Source organism: Denticeps clupeoides, chromosome 17 (assembly GCF_900700375.1).
Source record: "Denticeps clupeoides chromosome 17, fDenClu1.1, whole genome shotgun sequence".
Lineage (NCBI taxonomy): Eukaryota > Metazoa > Chordata > Actinopteri > Clupeiformes > Denticipitidae > Denticeps > Denticeps clupeoides.
In genome coordinates, this window is record NC_041723.1 from 11674151 (window position 1) to 11691156 (window position 17006).

The following is a 17006-nucleotide window of genomic DNA, read 5'->3' on the forward strand; positions in this document are numbered from 1 at the left end:
ACGTTCTATCGAAGTTCTACGTCGGAGTTCCGATAGAAGCAGAAACCACGGAGGCCGCCGCCACTAGGTGGCGCCCGCACGGTTCCGTCAATATAAACCCGTGGTTCGCCGCGAAGGGACCAGCCGCCGGTTTAGTTCGTTCGGAGTAGAACCGAGATTGTCCGGTTTGTAGGGGGGGAAATGGGATACTTGAAGCAACTCGATGTGGAAAATTTCAAGTCATGGGAGGGAAAGCAAATAATCGGGCCATTTATGAGATTTAACTGCATAATAGGCACCAATGGCTCTGGTAAGTTTAGTTAGCGCGATGGTTCTGTTCACGTACTGAGGTGATTCTGTACAGTTTGTATTTCGATTGAATCCAGCGTGTGTTATTTGGTGTTTTAAACACAGTGGCCAAGTTTGGGTCACAAATCAGCGCCGTACACTGAAATTGCTAGAAGTTGCTGGAAGGTGTAGAACCGGCGTCTTTTTCTCAGGAAAGTCCAACCTGATGGACGCTCTGGGCTTCGTGATGGGAGAACGGGCGTCCAGTTTGCGGGTGAAGCACCTCCGAGACCTCATCCACGGCGCTCACATCGGCAGGCCGGCGTCCACGTCGGCCAGCGTCACCATGCGCTACTGCGACGAACATGGCGGCGAGCTGCGCTTTTCTAGAACCGTCTCAGGTCTGAGTACCAAGCCGACATTTGTCCGTGTGGCGGTACACCCCTACAACCGTAAACGTGAAGGCAGTAAAACACCTGACATTAGCACTGGCTCTTAGAAGGTTTTTTTCTTCAACGTTGTGCCAACAGACGAGGGACTATACACGTTATGGGTCATTTAGAAATAGCCACATTTTTGATAGAAAACAGGTATTATTTGGTGTATTAAATTGGTTTTGTCCAGTTATTTTTGTAAATGACTATGGTAGCTGGATATGGCTTGTACTGAAATGGATTATCTGCATACAGTAGAGGCCAAAAGTTTGGACACCTTCTCATTCAGTGTGTTTTCTTTATTTTCATGACCATTTTCATTGGTAGATTCTCACTGAAGGCATCAAAACTATGAATGAACACATGTGGAGTTATGTACTTAACAAACAAAGGTGAAATAACTGAAGACATGTTTTAGATTCTAGTTTCTTTGCTCTGATTACTGCTTTGCACGCTCTTGGCATTCTCTCGATGAGCTTCAAGAGGTCGTCACCTGAAATGGTTCTCCAACAGTCTTGAAGGAGTTCAACACCAGAGGTGTTTAGCACTTGTTGGCCCCTTTGCCTTCACTCTGCGGTCCAGCTCACCCCAAACCATCTGGATTGGGTTCAGGTCCGGTGACTGTGGAGGTCAGGTCTCCACTTTTTGTTAAGTACATAACTCCACATGTGTTCATTCATAGTTTTGATGCCTTCAGTGACAATCTACCAACGTAAATGGTCATGAAAATAAAGAAAACACATTAAATGAGAAGGTGTGTCCAAACTTTTCTGGCCTGTACTGTACTATAGCTGGTGTCTTCCTCTTGTAAGTCACTTTGGAGAAAAGTGTCTGCTAAATAAAGTAAAGTAAAGTAAATGAGAACGCGTGTGCAAACTTTTGGTACTGCACATGTGGTAGAGATACGTCCATTATCTGCAAAAATCAGTCATGAGTTTTTGCAGTAAATCTGGATAAATTACAAAACGTTGAGTAATTTTCTCAATTAATATTTTTCACTAACCTTAATATTTTTTATAAAAAAAAAAATCCCCAAATTATCAAAACCTTTGAATGGTAGTTATTATAATGTTATGAATTATTTTGTGTGTACATGTTTTACTCAAGGTGACTCTTCGGACTTTTACATCAACGGCAAACATGTGACACTGTCCATATACACGGTAGAGCTGGAGAAAATTGGCATTGTGGTTAAAGCCAGGAACTGTCTGGTGTTCCAGGTATGGCCGATGAATTAAGAGGAAGTTCCTATTAAAAACTCAGGTTCACTGGTTAAAATGTATTCGTCTGGAACTGAAATAGTTATGATTCTTGCAATAATTTTGAAAAGTATGTAAATTTAGTGTAATTTCTGAATACTGATTTAATAATTCAGAAAAGAGCAGACGGTCATTACAGTTTTAGTAATAGCCCTCATATGCCCTGTTAGGGTGCTGTGGAGACTATTGCAATGAAGAATGCCAAGGAACGCACAAAAATGTTTGAACGCATCAGCAGCTCTGTAGATTTGGCTGAGGAATATAACACGAAGCACGCTGCGTTGATGAAGGCCAAAGAGGAGACACAATTCAATTTTAACAGGAAGCGATCTGCTGTGGCAGAAAGAAAGCAGATCTTCAAAGATAAGACTGAGGTGAGTTGAGGTGCAATGGACGTGGAAGTAAGATGTTGGGTTTAATTGTTAGATCTCGCTAGATGGCGCTGTGGTGTTGCTACAACGCCTCAAAAATCCAGGCATGGATGAGTGAATACTACACGGGGGAAAATTCTGTTTTTATTGTATTGTTATTGTATCCTTTTAGTAAAATATATAGGGACGTTAACTGATATAGTCATTAAGTCATGTGAAATCCATAGCTGAGGCTCCTCATTTTTGAAAATGTTTTCAAGATGTTTGTATAATATTTCCATAAGTGCCTTTTGTCTCATGCAAAGCATGTCACAAATCATTCATAGCATGTTTAACCATTTAGCCCTGACACAGGATCCCTTTCGTTTTGGGGGAAGAAGGTGCCCCCCGTGCATGACTGGGGTGTTGTGGTCTGCCCATTTCCTTTCTTTGTATTTTTTGGAAGAAGGAGTATGAGACATGTCGCTTGAGTTAACTGAAATGAATGTAATAAGAACCATGCAGTGCTACCTTGGACTGTTTACGGAGAACGTAGACGTTTCCTCACACTAATTGAGAAATTGCCGTTATTTTTAGAAAAGGCTCCTTGTGTTGCCCTCTAGCTCTTGTGATGTGGCCAATTAAAGGCCATTTGGTTTTTATTGAATTATTTTTACAATAATTTCATTATGGTGAACAGACAATGTATTTTCTGTTACGTTTGTGGTTTTTGTGTTAGGCGGTGAAGTACCAGGCCTTACTCAATGAACTTGGTCAGAGCAAGCTCCAGCTGAGCCTCTTCCGGATGTACCATACTGAACAAAGAGTTTTCAAGCTGTTTAGCTGCATCAGAGAGAAGCAGGAAGACGTGACGGCCAAAATGAGGAGTGTGGAAAAGTGGGAGCAACTGGTAAAGGTCCAGAAGAAGGAGAATGGACGCCTGAATCGTGAAATGCAGCAGACTGAGAAAGAGATTCGGTGATTGTGCCTTCTTTCTATACATCAGTTTGCAGTTTTGTGCGTTATTTACATTGATTTTGTGCTTTCTCTACATCAATTTATGCATTTCTTGTGCTTTTTCCGTTTAGTGTCCAGGAGCAGAACCTAAGCCATCAACGGACTCAGTACATCAAAGCCAAGGTGAACACCTCCCATCATGAGCGGAAGGCTGAAGCAAACCGAGCCAGCCTGCATGAGAGCTATAAACAAAGAGAGCAGAAAAAACAAGACTTGACTGAGCTTCACAAAGACCTGGATGACCTGGAGAGGGCCTGGAAAGCTTATGCGAGAGAGATGGAGGTGCATCGAGCCACACAAGAGGTAGACGTGCATCTGGAAGAGGCCCAGGTGAGAACAGTAGGACCATGTAGAAGGCTCTAACTGTCATTTGAAGCAGCCTAAATGACAGAGAAGATCCATTCATCCATAAAAGTTGTAGAATCTGTGATGTCAATGTGAAAAGTTAACTGCATAGCTCCATGCCTTTTACTGTAAGATTCAGGTAAACTTGCATGTGTGTTTGTGTGTACTGGCTCAGTTGGAGCGCTACAGAATGCTGAAAGAGTCGGCTACAAGGCAGGCGGCTGGTTTACGTCAGCAGGCCGAGAAACTGCGCTGGCAGGTGAAGGCTGACCAAGAAAAACTTGAAGTTGACAAGAGGAGGAAATATGAAGTTGAGGTAAGCACAGAAGAAAAATAACAGTGCTGCCACAAAAAAGACAATCATGATTTAAAATCAAATTTATATGGTTGAAGGTCAGCATAAAGAATGGTCAGACACAGCTGGAAGACTGTACAAAGAGAGCTGAGAAACTGAAGGAGTACGTCAGCACCTGCAAGTACGGCAAGACCTCAGTGTGTTGTATATTTTGGCTGTAAGGAACTTTAATGGCACAGATATTGAGTTTATAGCTGTGGCATCTTGCTGTAGCGCCTCTCTGGAGGAGCTGCGTCAGCGGGAGCACAGCCTGATGGAGGAGCTCGAGCAGGGCAAAGATCGCAGACAACAAGTGAATAAGGAGCTGTGTGAGGTGCTGGGCGCGCTGCAGAATGCCCGTTTGGATAGCCATGAGAGTCATCGGCAGCGGAAACGTCAGGAGGCCGTGGAGAGCCTTCGTAGACAGTACCCTGATACACTGGTATTGTTCTGTCAAAAAACAAATGGGTGATTGTTCAACAATCACAATTCAATCCTATATATTTTTGTTGCGCGTCAAATCTGCTTCTTTTTTTATTTCATTTTTATATAATCTTGTTCAAATATAATTGATTTTATTAAATACAACATATAGCACAATATTGAAGTGCAGTTTGTGTATCTTTCATAAAAAGTACTGGTGTGCTTATATTTATTGTAATGTCCAGCACACAGTAGATATATTAAAAACAGTATTCTGGTTTTCTAGTTTCAGCATTTATATTCTATAACCATCACAGTAACCATTACCATTATACAATTCATGTCTATAGAAAGTCAAGGTTACTTAAATTGATGTTGTTGGGTTTCAAGAGCTCATATTTTATCCTCTGGATAAACAACTGGGCAAATTTGCAGGTTGATTTGTTATTTCCATCACATTCAGTCTCTGTGCTTTCTGCTATCCTGAAATGTCAAATAGATACATTATCAAAAATCACCAAATCCAATATGTGTTACTAGATAATATTATACTGCGATATTTTCTAGAATAGACCATATTTGACCCATAGACAATGACTCAGTCACTGTCCATGACTGCGTACTCCATGATAGCACTCACAAGGTCAGGACACCTGCCCAAAGCAAAATTACTACATTAAATGTGTCACATTTTCAAAAAGAGTCTTTTTAGTCTTTATAGTAGACAAGGGCAAAGATTAACATGGATCCTTATGGATCCTCAGAATGTTGCCTTTGACGTGGACCTTCTGAATCGATCTGTTTCTTATTCCAGATTGGTCGTTTGGTGGATTTATGTCAGCCAATCCATAAGAAGTTCCAGCTGGCCATCACCAAAGTTTTTGGTCACCACATGAATGCCATTGTGGTGACCTCTGAAAAAGTTGCATGTGAATGCATAAAATTTTTGAAGCAGGAGAGGGCGGAGCCTGAGACTTTCCTGCCAATTGATTACCTGGATGTGAGTTACTGTGTTTCTTAACTACCCGGCTGTGATCTGGTCTGACTGTGAATGAAATATATCCATGAGCATATACAGGTATCCACAACATTTGATCTAACAGGTAGCCCCACTAAATGAGCGTCTTCGCGAGATCCGGGGTACTAAACTGGTCGTGGATGTTGTGCAGTGTGCAACTCAGCTGAAGAAGGTGGTGCAGTATGTCTGTGGGAATGCCCTTGTGTGTGAGACAATAAAAGAGGCACGGCATGTTGCCTTTGATGGGCCAGCAAGGTTGAAGGTAAGTGCGAACTCATCTCCTTAGTTGTATGTTAAAAATGTCACATTGAGAATTATCCCTCATTGCACAGAATCAATGTTTTGTGGTTTTGTTAACTTTAATTGTTGTTCCCTGTCTTTTCTGGGCAGACTGTGTCGCTGGATGGTACCATGTTCTCCAAATCGGGGGTGATCTCTGGAGGCTCTTTGCACCTGCGCAGCAAGGCCTGCCGCTGGGATGAGAAGGACATGAACGAATTGAGGGAGAGAAAGGAGAGGTTGACTGTAGAGCTGAGGGTGAGTGTGTGAGGGCTGCTGCATGCCGTGCTGCAACAACATCTGGCCATGATTTACTACATTTACATTTACAGCATTTATCAGACGCCCTTATCCAGTAGTTACAGGGACAGTCCCCCCGGAGCAACTTAGGGTTAAGTGTCTTGCTCAGGGATGGTAGTAAGTGGGATTTGAACCTGGGTCTGGTTCATAGGCGAGTGTGTTACCCACTGATGGGGGAACAGATTCCCATAACCAGTGGCAGAAGTGGCCTAGTGGTTAAGGAAGTGGCCCCGTATTAAGAAGGTTGCCGGTTTGAATCTGCCACAGTGCCACTGAGCAAAGCACCGTCCCCATACACTGCTCCCTGGGCGCCTGTCATCGCTGCCCACTGATCACCAAGGGTGATGATTAAAAGCAGAGGACACATTGTGTTGTGTCACCGTGTGCTGTGCTGTATATCACAATCAATTCACTTTCACTATATATGGTGTAAGAAAACTTTTTTAATAGGGAATCTTGTTAAAACAAACCATTAAGTGTGTAAAGGATTTTGTAATTCATTCTTTCTGACTTCCTGGTATGTGTGTGTATGTGTGCACTTGTAGGACCTGATGAACTTGAGGCAGAAAGAGGCGGAGTTAAGCCAAACAAGGGTTCAAATTCAGGGCATCCAGACACGACTGAAGTACAGCATGACAGAGCTTGATTCCCTCCACAAGAGGACCATCCCTGCTTGCCAGGCGGTAGAACAGCTTTTCACCAGGGTCACGAACTATCGTGATCATCGAGTATAGATCCTAAATGTTATTGTTAAACAGACAGCATGTACTTCACTTTTGAGGTTCACTTCAAAACGAACATCTGCTCACCTGCACATCCAGAAAACTGCCACATGCATGTTTTGTACATGATTTCAGAGACATTAATTGGAGATGGAGGCGAATGACTTGCTTCCGAAGATAAATTTAAAAGTTTGTAGCAGGAAGGAAAAATGAACACAAATGCAGAGTCACTGAAAACATGGCTTAAAATGACAAATGAACAAATGTATACAGCATTTATACAGTATTTATGCAGTGATGTACAGGAAATTTCGTGGTATAGAGATATATCTCGTATCGTGATATACCTTAAATATTTTGCAATATTATTTTTAGATCATATTGCCCAGCCCCGCTTACACATACATGTGTGTTTATTCTGCAGGAGATATCCCGTCTAATGAGTGAACTGTCCAACCTAGAATGCCAGATCCTTGAACAGACAAATGGTGTGGAACAGAAGGAATGGAAGGTGAAACAAATCAAAGACAGGATCAATGAGGTACTGCTGCCGGTGGAGCTTTCGCCCATCTCTTTTATTAGACAGATAATGTGATATAATGCTGAACTTTTCTCTCCTCTTCTCTCCTCAGACAGAGGACCAGGTGTTTGCTGACTTCTGCTTAGATATTGGGGTCTCAAATATCCGTGAGTACGAACAGGAGCACATCAGACAGCAGCAGGAGTTGGACAGGAAATGGTATGTCACTGCAGGGACCAGGCACACCTGCCGAGCTTTACAGTTCCAGCATATGTACTCACTACTAAACCTTCTTCACATGTCACTTCATCTACTAATCATACAAAGAACATTGTATTCTACATGATGTTTTGGTCATATTTGACTGTAAATTACTTAAATGACTGTAATATTTGGTTATGGAATAGATCGCAGTTCAATTTTAGGTGACTTATTATAGGTCAGCACATTAAACAGGAATCTGTTTAATTTGATGCAGTGACAGGACACATCCATTTCAGGCTTTTTTCATCCATGATCGTTCAGGAAAACTTTATATCACTTTGTAACACGTTCCCTGCTCTGCTCAGCTTGCAGTTTGAGTCTCAGCGCACACGTCTCCGAACACAGCTGGAGTATGAACAGGGGCAGCTGGAGCAACAGGGCAAGAAACTGAAAAACATGGAGGATTCCATCAGCAAGGAGGATGAGGTTATCATTAAATTTAAGGAGGTAAAAGTATTTAAAACCTATGTTCAATAGATCAATGGTTCGTGTTGGAATGAGTACCAGTAGCAGGGACATGCAGTCAGGGGAGACAGATGTTGCAGGGGAGAAACACAACAGGGGTTGATGCATGCAATCGGCACATATGTTGCTGCAGCCATCTATTTATTTATTTATTTATTTATTTATTTATTTACTGTCGGTTTGCCAGAATAGAAGAACAAAATTTGCCTTTCATTCAAAATAGGAAGTGACAAATGACCACTGTATACTTTCATTTGTATTGTGGAATTGCAACAGAAAATAGAGAATACATTCAGTGTACATATCAAATCCATTAAAGTAAAATTCTTTCTTAGGCAAATATCCATGTGTGTTTGTAAAGACTGCTGATGGGATATGAAACATAATGCACCAGTGTGCATTCTGCCAGAAGAATATTGTGCCTCACCAGCCATAAAAGCCATCACAGACCACTACTTCAGGGGTTTAACTGAATAAATGATTATGTATCATATTACATTACAGCAAAAATGTAATATGAGATTAAAGAATAGCTGGGTCTTTCTGGCCAAAATAGTCAAACTAGCCACATACATGGAAATATTCAGAAAGATAGAGGATCATAATGGGCTACATATTTGGCAGTCATGATGATTTTAAGAGCACATCTGATTCTGGTTCAGGAGGAAAAGAAGCTGCTGTGTGTTGTGGATGAGGCCCAGTCCAAGCTGCTGGAGCTTCAAAGTGTGCTGACAGGGAAGAGGTCTGTTGTCAGTGAGTCTAAGGCAGAGCTGGACCACAATATGAAAAGTCAGCAGGAGAAGTCCAGGTGTGTATCAGTTGGACCACCAAGGCCTTATAAAAATGTAAGAGCCCCTCTCTCTGCCTGGGTAATAAAACTTGCCCATTCTCTCCGGATGGAAGTGGATGGGTAAACCTTGTTATCACCCCAGCACTTTATATTTGTGAATTATTGTACATTGAAGGAGATTTGTGCAAAGTCTCTTGCTTCTGAATTGATTCAGGATGTGTGAGATGCCAGAGACATAATTATAATATTCAAATTGTAATAAGTCAGTAATAAGTAATATTCAGGCATTTGCACAGGTCCAGATATTTGAAAACATAAGTACTTTCTCACAGCTCTGTGTACTGTGTATCTTAGTCCTGTGTTTGGATGTGGCAGAGGATCAAACCCTCAACAATTTATTAGCATAATCTCAAAACAAAACATGAATCAAGGTTCCGGAGTGAAAGGAAAGCACTTAAAACCATATGCAGGTTTACATACATTTAAACACGATAAGCATAAATCACAAGACACGAGACATGGGAAAATTCATAGCCCCATTCAAAGATCACCTGAACAGGGTGGAAAACTAAATGCCAGTTTCGCTTTTAATGAAAAAATTCTTTGAATATCAGGGTACTGGATTTATTTGACATTTTATAAGCCGCATTGACGCCCTGTAATCCGTAAAAGACCTGGTGGTATTTCTTTGTTCTCTTCACCATCTCATCCCCTGTCAGCACATGCTCTGGCAAATACGCAATTGTTTCATTTTGCTAGCGTGTAGAGGGAGAAGAATCTTGACAGCGGTTTGTCACATGCACAGTGTCACAAGTGTTTTTTGTGCAGGTGACACCCTTCTGTGAGCTGAATCTGACTACTTTAACTCATGTGCTGTGGTGAGGTGGAGTTTAAAGGTCTTAAAAAGAATAATTTGGACTAAACTTTTCTAAATAATATGGTGAATTTCTAAAATGTGTTTTACTTTTTAGAGATTGGAATTTTCCGGTTGTGTGTGTGTGGGAGGGGGACTTTTTCACATATGCTTTCCATCCGGTCCCCTGATGGGCTAGATGGCTAAATTTTGTACTCCTTTTGTACTTCTATTTTTAACATTTTCTCTGAATCCGGAATAGCCTAGTGAGGGGGGAGTGTTCATTAATTTACTTTCTGAATCAAATTAAACAAACCTTCAATCTGTCAGTAATGCCACATGGAAATAACTCACAGATTAGAACCCAATGATATCGCAGTTGCTTGGTGCAGAACAGGTAATATGAGTCTGTTAACATTCAAATATCAGGAATTTGTAAGGACAATTAACATATCAAATAATTGGATATTACTTTTATTAATACTAAAATACAATTATTGTATTCTGGAAGAGCATCTGGTCCTCACAGTGTCTGTCAAGAAAATCTCTGGCTCTTGGACAAATGTAGTTGGTGACTGATGCAAGGTCTTAAGTTTGATTAAAGTGGAAAGGTCTTAATAATTTATAAATTTGGTTCCTTAGACCTTCAGAAACCCTGGACTACGGTTGTGAACCATTCCTGTGTTTGGGTAGCAGTGTTACCTGTACCACCATTTTTTTTTAACTGGTTATGGTAATCTCATTAAACGTTTCTTGACCATTTTAATGGTCCGTCAGGGAACTGGTGAAGCTGCAGAAGGAGATGATCTCCTTGGAAGCTGCATTAGAACAGAGGAGGCTGATAAAACACAACCTGCTACAGGAGTGCAAGATTGATAATATCCCCATTACACTGCTGTCAGGGTCACTGGATGATATCAGTGATGTGCAGGTAAACCAGTGGTGCATAAAATGAAGGAAAAAAAAGCTTTATTCTGTTACTTAAACTGAACATAGAGATATTAAAACTAAAATAACTGGGTGAATTGTCTTTTTGCAGCTGGACTCAGAGTCGTTGAGTGCCACTGGCACTCTGGAAATCTATGAGCGAGAGGAACAGATGGTGATGGACTATGGAGCTTTAAAAGAGGAGCTGAAGGTCTGCTTTCATGTGTAGAATGACAGTGACACAGAAATAACCTTTTATGCTGCACACACTGATACAAATTGATAATTAACCAGCCAGCATTACTGTGTGTGTACCTAGGCTTTAGATGAGGATGGGGACGTGGAGAAGGAGGCTCAGAAGCTGAGAGAAGTGATTTCCTCTTTGGAAGGAGTGATCAATCGATCTAAACCACCTAACCTGAAAGCCCTAGAGAAGATGCAGGAGGTGAAAGAGAATTTCCGGGATGTGTTGGACGGTACGCAACCTCCATAATGGACATTGACCACACACGCTGCATCCAGAAAGCAATCAGCATTGTGAAGAATACTGCACACCCCTCACATGCACTCTTCACTCCTTTTCCATGTGGGAAAAGGTACCGAAGCATTCGGGTTCTCGCTGCCAGACTGTGTAAGAGCTCAGAGACCTGAGCACTCAGAGGCTGGACTGGCACACATATACACACACACACACACACACACACACACACTACCTCTTCTATGTTTAAATTGTGAAATTTATTGCAAAGCGGTATCTTTGCACCATTCTTTACTTGCCGCTTTTACTTACTTGCCACTTATTTTACTGGTTTAGCGCTGTTTACATGTCGTGCAGTGCCCATGTTCCATGTTCGCACTTTACGTAGCCTGGTTTGTTTGTGTCGGTCCGTAACTTTGTGTAGCACCAGGTTCCGGAGAAACGTTGTCTCTTTTCACTATGTACTATGTTCACTATGTTCACTATGTTCACTATATGTCTAACCTGTACGGAGCGGAAGTGACAATGAAATTGAAATCTCGGCAATTATAGAAATGACAACATTTGTGCCTTTTTTTGAAACTTTGGCCTCTCCACTTTATGCAGCTTTTGAAGCAAGCACCAGTGTTGCCAAGAAGTGCAACCAGGAGTTTGAACAGGTGAAGGCGAAGCGCTTCCGTATGTTCAGTGACTGCTTTGATCACGTCTCTGTCGTCATCGATCAGATCTACAAAAAGCTATGCAGGAACCAAAGTGCCCAGGTCAGTCTTCCACTTATGTGCTCAAAAATGCACATGCAGTTTAGGGGTGTAAATACAAATGTATAATGTATGAATCGGTTTATAATGCACCGATGTCTAATGTCTTTTGTTTTGTTTCGCCTCGCCTCAGGCCATGCTCAGCCCTGAGAATCCGGACGAACCGTACTTAGGCGGCATCAACTATAACTGTGTGGCTCCAGGCAAGCGCTTCATGGCCATGGACAACCTGTCTGGGGGAGAGAAGACCATTGCAGCACTAGCTTTGGTCTTTGCTATTCACAGGTAATCTCTGCACATGTTTCGTAGCCAAGGTCATTTTCAGAGAAATCTTCATCTGATGTAAAAAGAAAAATACATTTTTCTATTTATTGTCTATTTGAGAGACTCTCTGTCCACTTGTTTCTGCTTTAGCTTCCGCCCAGCACCTTTCTTTGTACTGGATGAGGTTGATGCTGCTCTTGACAACAGTAACATTGGGAAGGTGAGCCGCAGTTACAACTATACCGCTGAACATGCTTCATTTTTTTTGTCCGTGCCATGGCTGGAAAATTGATGAGTAATCTCTGTCGGTACAGGTCACGGGTTTCATAAGAGAGCAGTCCACACAAAACGTCCAGGTCATCGTGATCTCGCTGAAGGAGGAGTTCTACTCCAGGTCTGACGTACTGCTGGGGGTGTACTCTGAGGTAGAGCCACGCACCGTTACCCTTCACTCTCTCAGTTGGTCAGCGTGCTGCACCAGTAGTTGTTTATGCATGGAACCATCATAGTCCTCATGCTATCCTGCCAATTTTCTCATGCGCCCCGTGTTTATGTCCCCCGTGTCACCCAGTTTAACCAGTGCATGTACAGCCGCCTTCTTTCTGTGGACCTCAGGCCCTATCCGCTTCATGAGGAGGACGCTAAAGAGACGGACCAGGACACATGAGAGACGAGCAGCAGTAGTTAATGTTACAGTTAGTTCCTAATGTTTTAAAAGAAGAACAGGTTTTGAGTTGTTCATTATGCATTTGCCTGTTTTGTATTCAAGTGTAAGTTGCTCTGTGCGCTTGAGTAGGATGTTCAGGGGCTCAGTAGTTGTGTATTTGTGCTCTGTTGCTGGCACCCCAGTCTTTAATTTGTTTGCTGGCCTCCGTCTCTTTTTATATATTGTCATTTAACAATAAACTCCAGAGTTCGAATTGAGTTGGAATAGTCATGTCCATTTTTTTTTCAGATAACACGTACACAGGACAACAAGGTGTGTATAATCCAGCATAATTAGATTTTTATTAATCAACTCGAGCGCTTGTCGATATGTTACTCCGATGCGCCAGATGGCCACACACACCGAGGCGTTTTTCCATTTGACCACCACGCACGGCGTCCACTGCGATTGGTTTACGTGGTGACAACAGTCGCGTCACGTGACGCGGAAGTCAGCGCCGCTGTCTGTATTTCTACTTGACCAGGGGCAGCGCTTATATTAAACGCGACTCTCTAGACCATGCGTAGATATATGCGAATGTGCAAATAAACAGAATAAAGGCAGAATAAAGTTGCTTGTTGTTTAACCGGCTAAACCATTGCTACAGCTTTCGGAAGGGAACAGAAATCGAGAAGTGAGTGGCCGCCTGGAAGAGCGGGGACTTCGGGCTTTAATGAAGTTAAATGGGCAGCTAGGCGACACCGGCCGTCCTGTCGAGCTGTGAACTCGCGGATCCGTCACCTGAGGTTTCATCATGGGAGCGGAGCAGAGCGGGGACTCGGAGCACAAGCACCCGGACTGCGGCGGTTCAGGTACAAGGCAGGGCGACAATGCTGTCACGTGGCCAGTTCCGAGTGAAAATGTAAATACTACTAATTATAATTTTCAGCGTCTACCCATCATCGGTGCGAGAAGCAATACAAACTCAAAGATATTTTTAATGGCTTTAAACAAGGGAATGACAACAACAGCAAAAAAAAAAAAACAATATAAAAAAGGTCTCACTAAGTAAATTAATTCTGAAAGAGTTACATACAAAGATCAGGTAACATTGCAGTAGAGCATTATTCATTACCTTTTATTAATTTAGTCATATCCAAAGAACAATAATGATAATAACAAGTGCTATTCCAAACCCAACAACATTTCCACATAATAACCCCATTCTCATGCCAGATTGGTTAATTAAAAAGAACAAGACTGGATCTTTAAAAATGCTTGTAAAATACTCCACGAACGCCCCCACATCTTGTGAAATTCTATGTTGGTATCACTAATTGAGTGGCATATCTTTTTGAGGCTTAGACAGGACATAAGGTCCCTCGTCCATTGAGCATGGGTGGGAAGAGCAGCCCCTTTCCATCTGAGTAAGACTGCACATCTGGCAAAAAGAGACATGCATCATCACTGATGCCAAAAAGCGTAATTTGGTTGGAAAGGATTTGGTTTTATACGCTGTTTGAGGACTGACGAAAGGGTTTGAAATACCTCCCTCCAATATGTTTCAAGGACACGACCAATACATATGGATAAGCGAGACATCCTCACTTCCACATTTATCACAGCAGGGATCCACATTTGGGTAAATACGCGATAGTTTGACTTGGTTTGGACATATGAGCTCTGTGTCAACTTTAAACTGTGAAAGACAATGACGGGCACATCACGATGTTGAATTCACCAGTTTAAATATTGAGTCTCATGTGTCCTCACATAATGACATGTGAACATCCTGTTCCCAAGCAGCTTTGATTCTATTAAAACATTTCATACCAGCCAGTATGTCATAAATAAAGGATATTAACCCTTTACGTGTGTGCACTGTTTTATTTTTAGCTGCACCCTCTCCTGCGAAGCAGAGAGCCAAAATGGACGACATCGTGGTGGTTGCCCAGGGAACACAATCTCTACGGAACATCCACAGCGACCCCGACGTGATCAAGCTGCAGGAAATCCCCACCTTCCAGCCCCTGCTGAAAGGTGCTGGATCACGACGCACGACACCAGGTGTGTTTTTTTTTTTTTTTTTTTTTTATCATTTATCATCATGATCTTTCTATGAAGGTGTGCTCGGCGGCCAGACGTCTCCCAGCAGCGTCTGTGTGGAGAAACTGGACTCGGCACAGGTCCTGCAGCTGTGTGTCCGGTATCAGGAGCACCTACACCAGTGCGCGGAGGCCGTGGCCTTTGACCAGAATGCTCTTGTCAAGAGGATCAAAGAGGTGTGTGTGGCTCTTTACTAGAGGAGTGAACCTTCACTTGTCTCATGATCTCGTACGCCTGCGTGGACACTTCGATTTGCAACAGTGAGCAAAAAAAAAAAAAAAAAAAAAGGTCTGTGTTCAGTCAGCGCACCCCTGACGCCAGAAAAATTCCAAGTCACATTTGTGCCAAAATATTTAAACAAAATCAATACAACATTGAAGTGTAAATTAAGAGGTGGGAATTTTGACAACATTCATCTCGCTCTTTTCCATTTTGTCTTGTGAGACTTTCAGTAACGCTGCCTGTTTTTACAGTTTCACTGCTGCCGTTTCAGTCGCTCCGCCCAGTTTAACGTTCATGCTGCCTGAATATCTTTTGTTTGATATTACGAAAATTGGATATTATCTCAGTATATTACTGGTTTATTACTGGTAAATAACCAGTAATAAAATATTAATATTTTAGGGAAGAAATACATCATTGTTTTATTTGTTAGTAACTTGTGTGGCTGACGCCACCTTTAGAAAATTACGAAAAGAAATGACTTTAAATCACTTATGGGTTCATCATTGGGGACATTTTGGGCAAAATTGTGATATGTATATCAAATGATACATCTTGATCAGCTCTTTCAAGCTTAATTTTTACATTCTGTTTTAATAAAAACGTTTTTGAATCAAATATAAACTATTGCACACATGTATGTGTTTAAAAACGTGTACCAATGTTGGACCCCTGTGCTGTTCAGTACAGATCCCACGACTGTTCCTGCCCTAGTCTTTAATCATGGAATGTGTCTTTGCTCTGAAACGGCATCATTCTGATCAAATGATAAGTCTAATTTAAATGTGTGTGTTATTAGATGGACCTTTCAGTGGAAACCCTGTTCAGCATCATGCAAGATAGACAGAAGCGATATGCAAAGTATGCTGAGCAGATCCAGAAGGTGAATGAGATGTCCATGATCCTACGGCGCATTCAGATGGGCATTGACCAGACTGTACCGCTGATGGAGCGCCTGAACAACCTATTGCCCGAGAGTGAACGGCTGGAACCCTTCAGCATGAAGCCGGATAGCGAGATGAAATAGAATACCGCCACAGCAGGATGTTGCCAGCCCTTATTATATTTTGTAGGGGCGTAGGAGTCGTCGGCTTGCAAGAATTGTATTATGACGTGACCAAGGAATGTGCCTGCTGCTGTGGAACTGGCCGTGTGGATCTGTACCATCACCTGAGGTCACCAAATACAGCTAAAGCATCACCGTATTAACGTGACGGTGACTCTTAACACTGGCTGTCCCAACAAAAATGTTGTCTTGTCATAGATATGGATACGAAAACCGTATAGAACTGAGATCTTGACCTACTTCTTCCCATTGAGTCATGCTTTGATAGAGTGCATGTGTTCCTTTTTAATGTAGAACAAACTCAGAAAAGCAAAGCTTTTAGCTTCAGCACGCCCCTCACTGGCACGGGCCGCTGGTCTTGTGCGTGTTGGAAATCCTACAGCGGAATTCACGAGATGCACTTCTGTGCTGAAAGACGAGTCTGCACGCATTATTTTTATATACATGGAAGGAAATAAAACGGCAGCTTTTGAGAACCAGTCCGCGTGGCCGTGAAGTGTGTGACCCGTTAGCCCCTTGAACGTGAAATTGGTGTCTCAGGTGATGAGTAAGGACTGGTGGCGTTTCTCAACGCCGCAACTCCACAGGAGACCAGATGAGTAATGAATTCCGCCGTGTGTGTGTGGACCCAATATTGTGAAAGCACTGGAAAGCATGGGGAGAATTTTTATCAAACGGTGTTTCTGTGATATTAAATCCCTCTTCAAATAACATTTCCCCAGGTCTTCGGTGTAGTTCCTAATTTTTCTGTTTTATTGTTCCCGTCTGCTTCTATTCTGACCCCCCCCCCCCTTCAGATGAACACTTTGTACATTTAATGGTCTATTTGTGTGTCCTCTTGGGCAGGAGGGATGGAAGGAATTTTAAAGAGCTCGTGCCAGAAGAGCGGTACAGCAGGC

The 17006-nt window shown here is 42.3% G+C and overlaps 2 protein-coding genes across 2 annotated transcripts; both read left to right on the forward strand.

The window, feature by feature from the left end:
* The first annotated feature begins 180 nt into the window (after nt 1-180).
* smc1b (structural maintenance of chromosomes 1B) lies at nt 181-12740 on the forward strand. Its single transcript, XM_028958534.1, has 25 exons — nt 181-289; nt 480-668; nt 1809-1921; nt 2131-2334; nt 3050-3288; nt 3399-3657; nt 3848-3988; nt 4066-4148; nt 4241-4448; nt 5244-5429; nt 5533-5709; nt 5838-5984; nt 6572-6709; nt 7173-7289; nt 7381-7487; nt 7838-7979; nt 8660-8805; nt 10418-10571; nt 10680-10778; nt 10887-11043; nt 11652-11806; nt 11937-12088; nt 12218-12287; nt 12382-12492; nt 12639-12740. The coding sequence occupies exons 1-25, from the start codon at nt 181-183 to the stop codon at nt 12732-12734; spliced, it is 3699 nt and encodes a 1232-aa protein (XP_028814367.1). The 3' UTR covers nt 12735-12740.
* Nucleotides 12741-13198: 458 nt separating this feature from the next.
* borcs5 (BLOC-1 related complex subunit 5) lies at nt 13199-16820 on the forward strand. Its single transcript, XM_028957715.1, has 4 exons — nt 13199-13585; nt 14610-14753; nt 14838-14995; nt 15841-16820. Exons 1-4 carry the CDS (start codon nt 13528-13530, stop codon nt 16066-16068), a joined length of 588 nt encoding a protein of 195 aa, XP_028813548.1. The 5' UTR covers nt 13199-13527; the 3' UTR covers nt 16069-16820.
* Nucleotides 16821-17006: the final 186 nt, after the last annotated feature.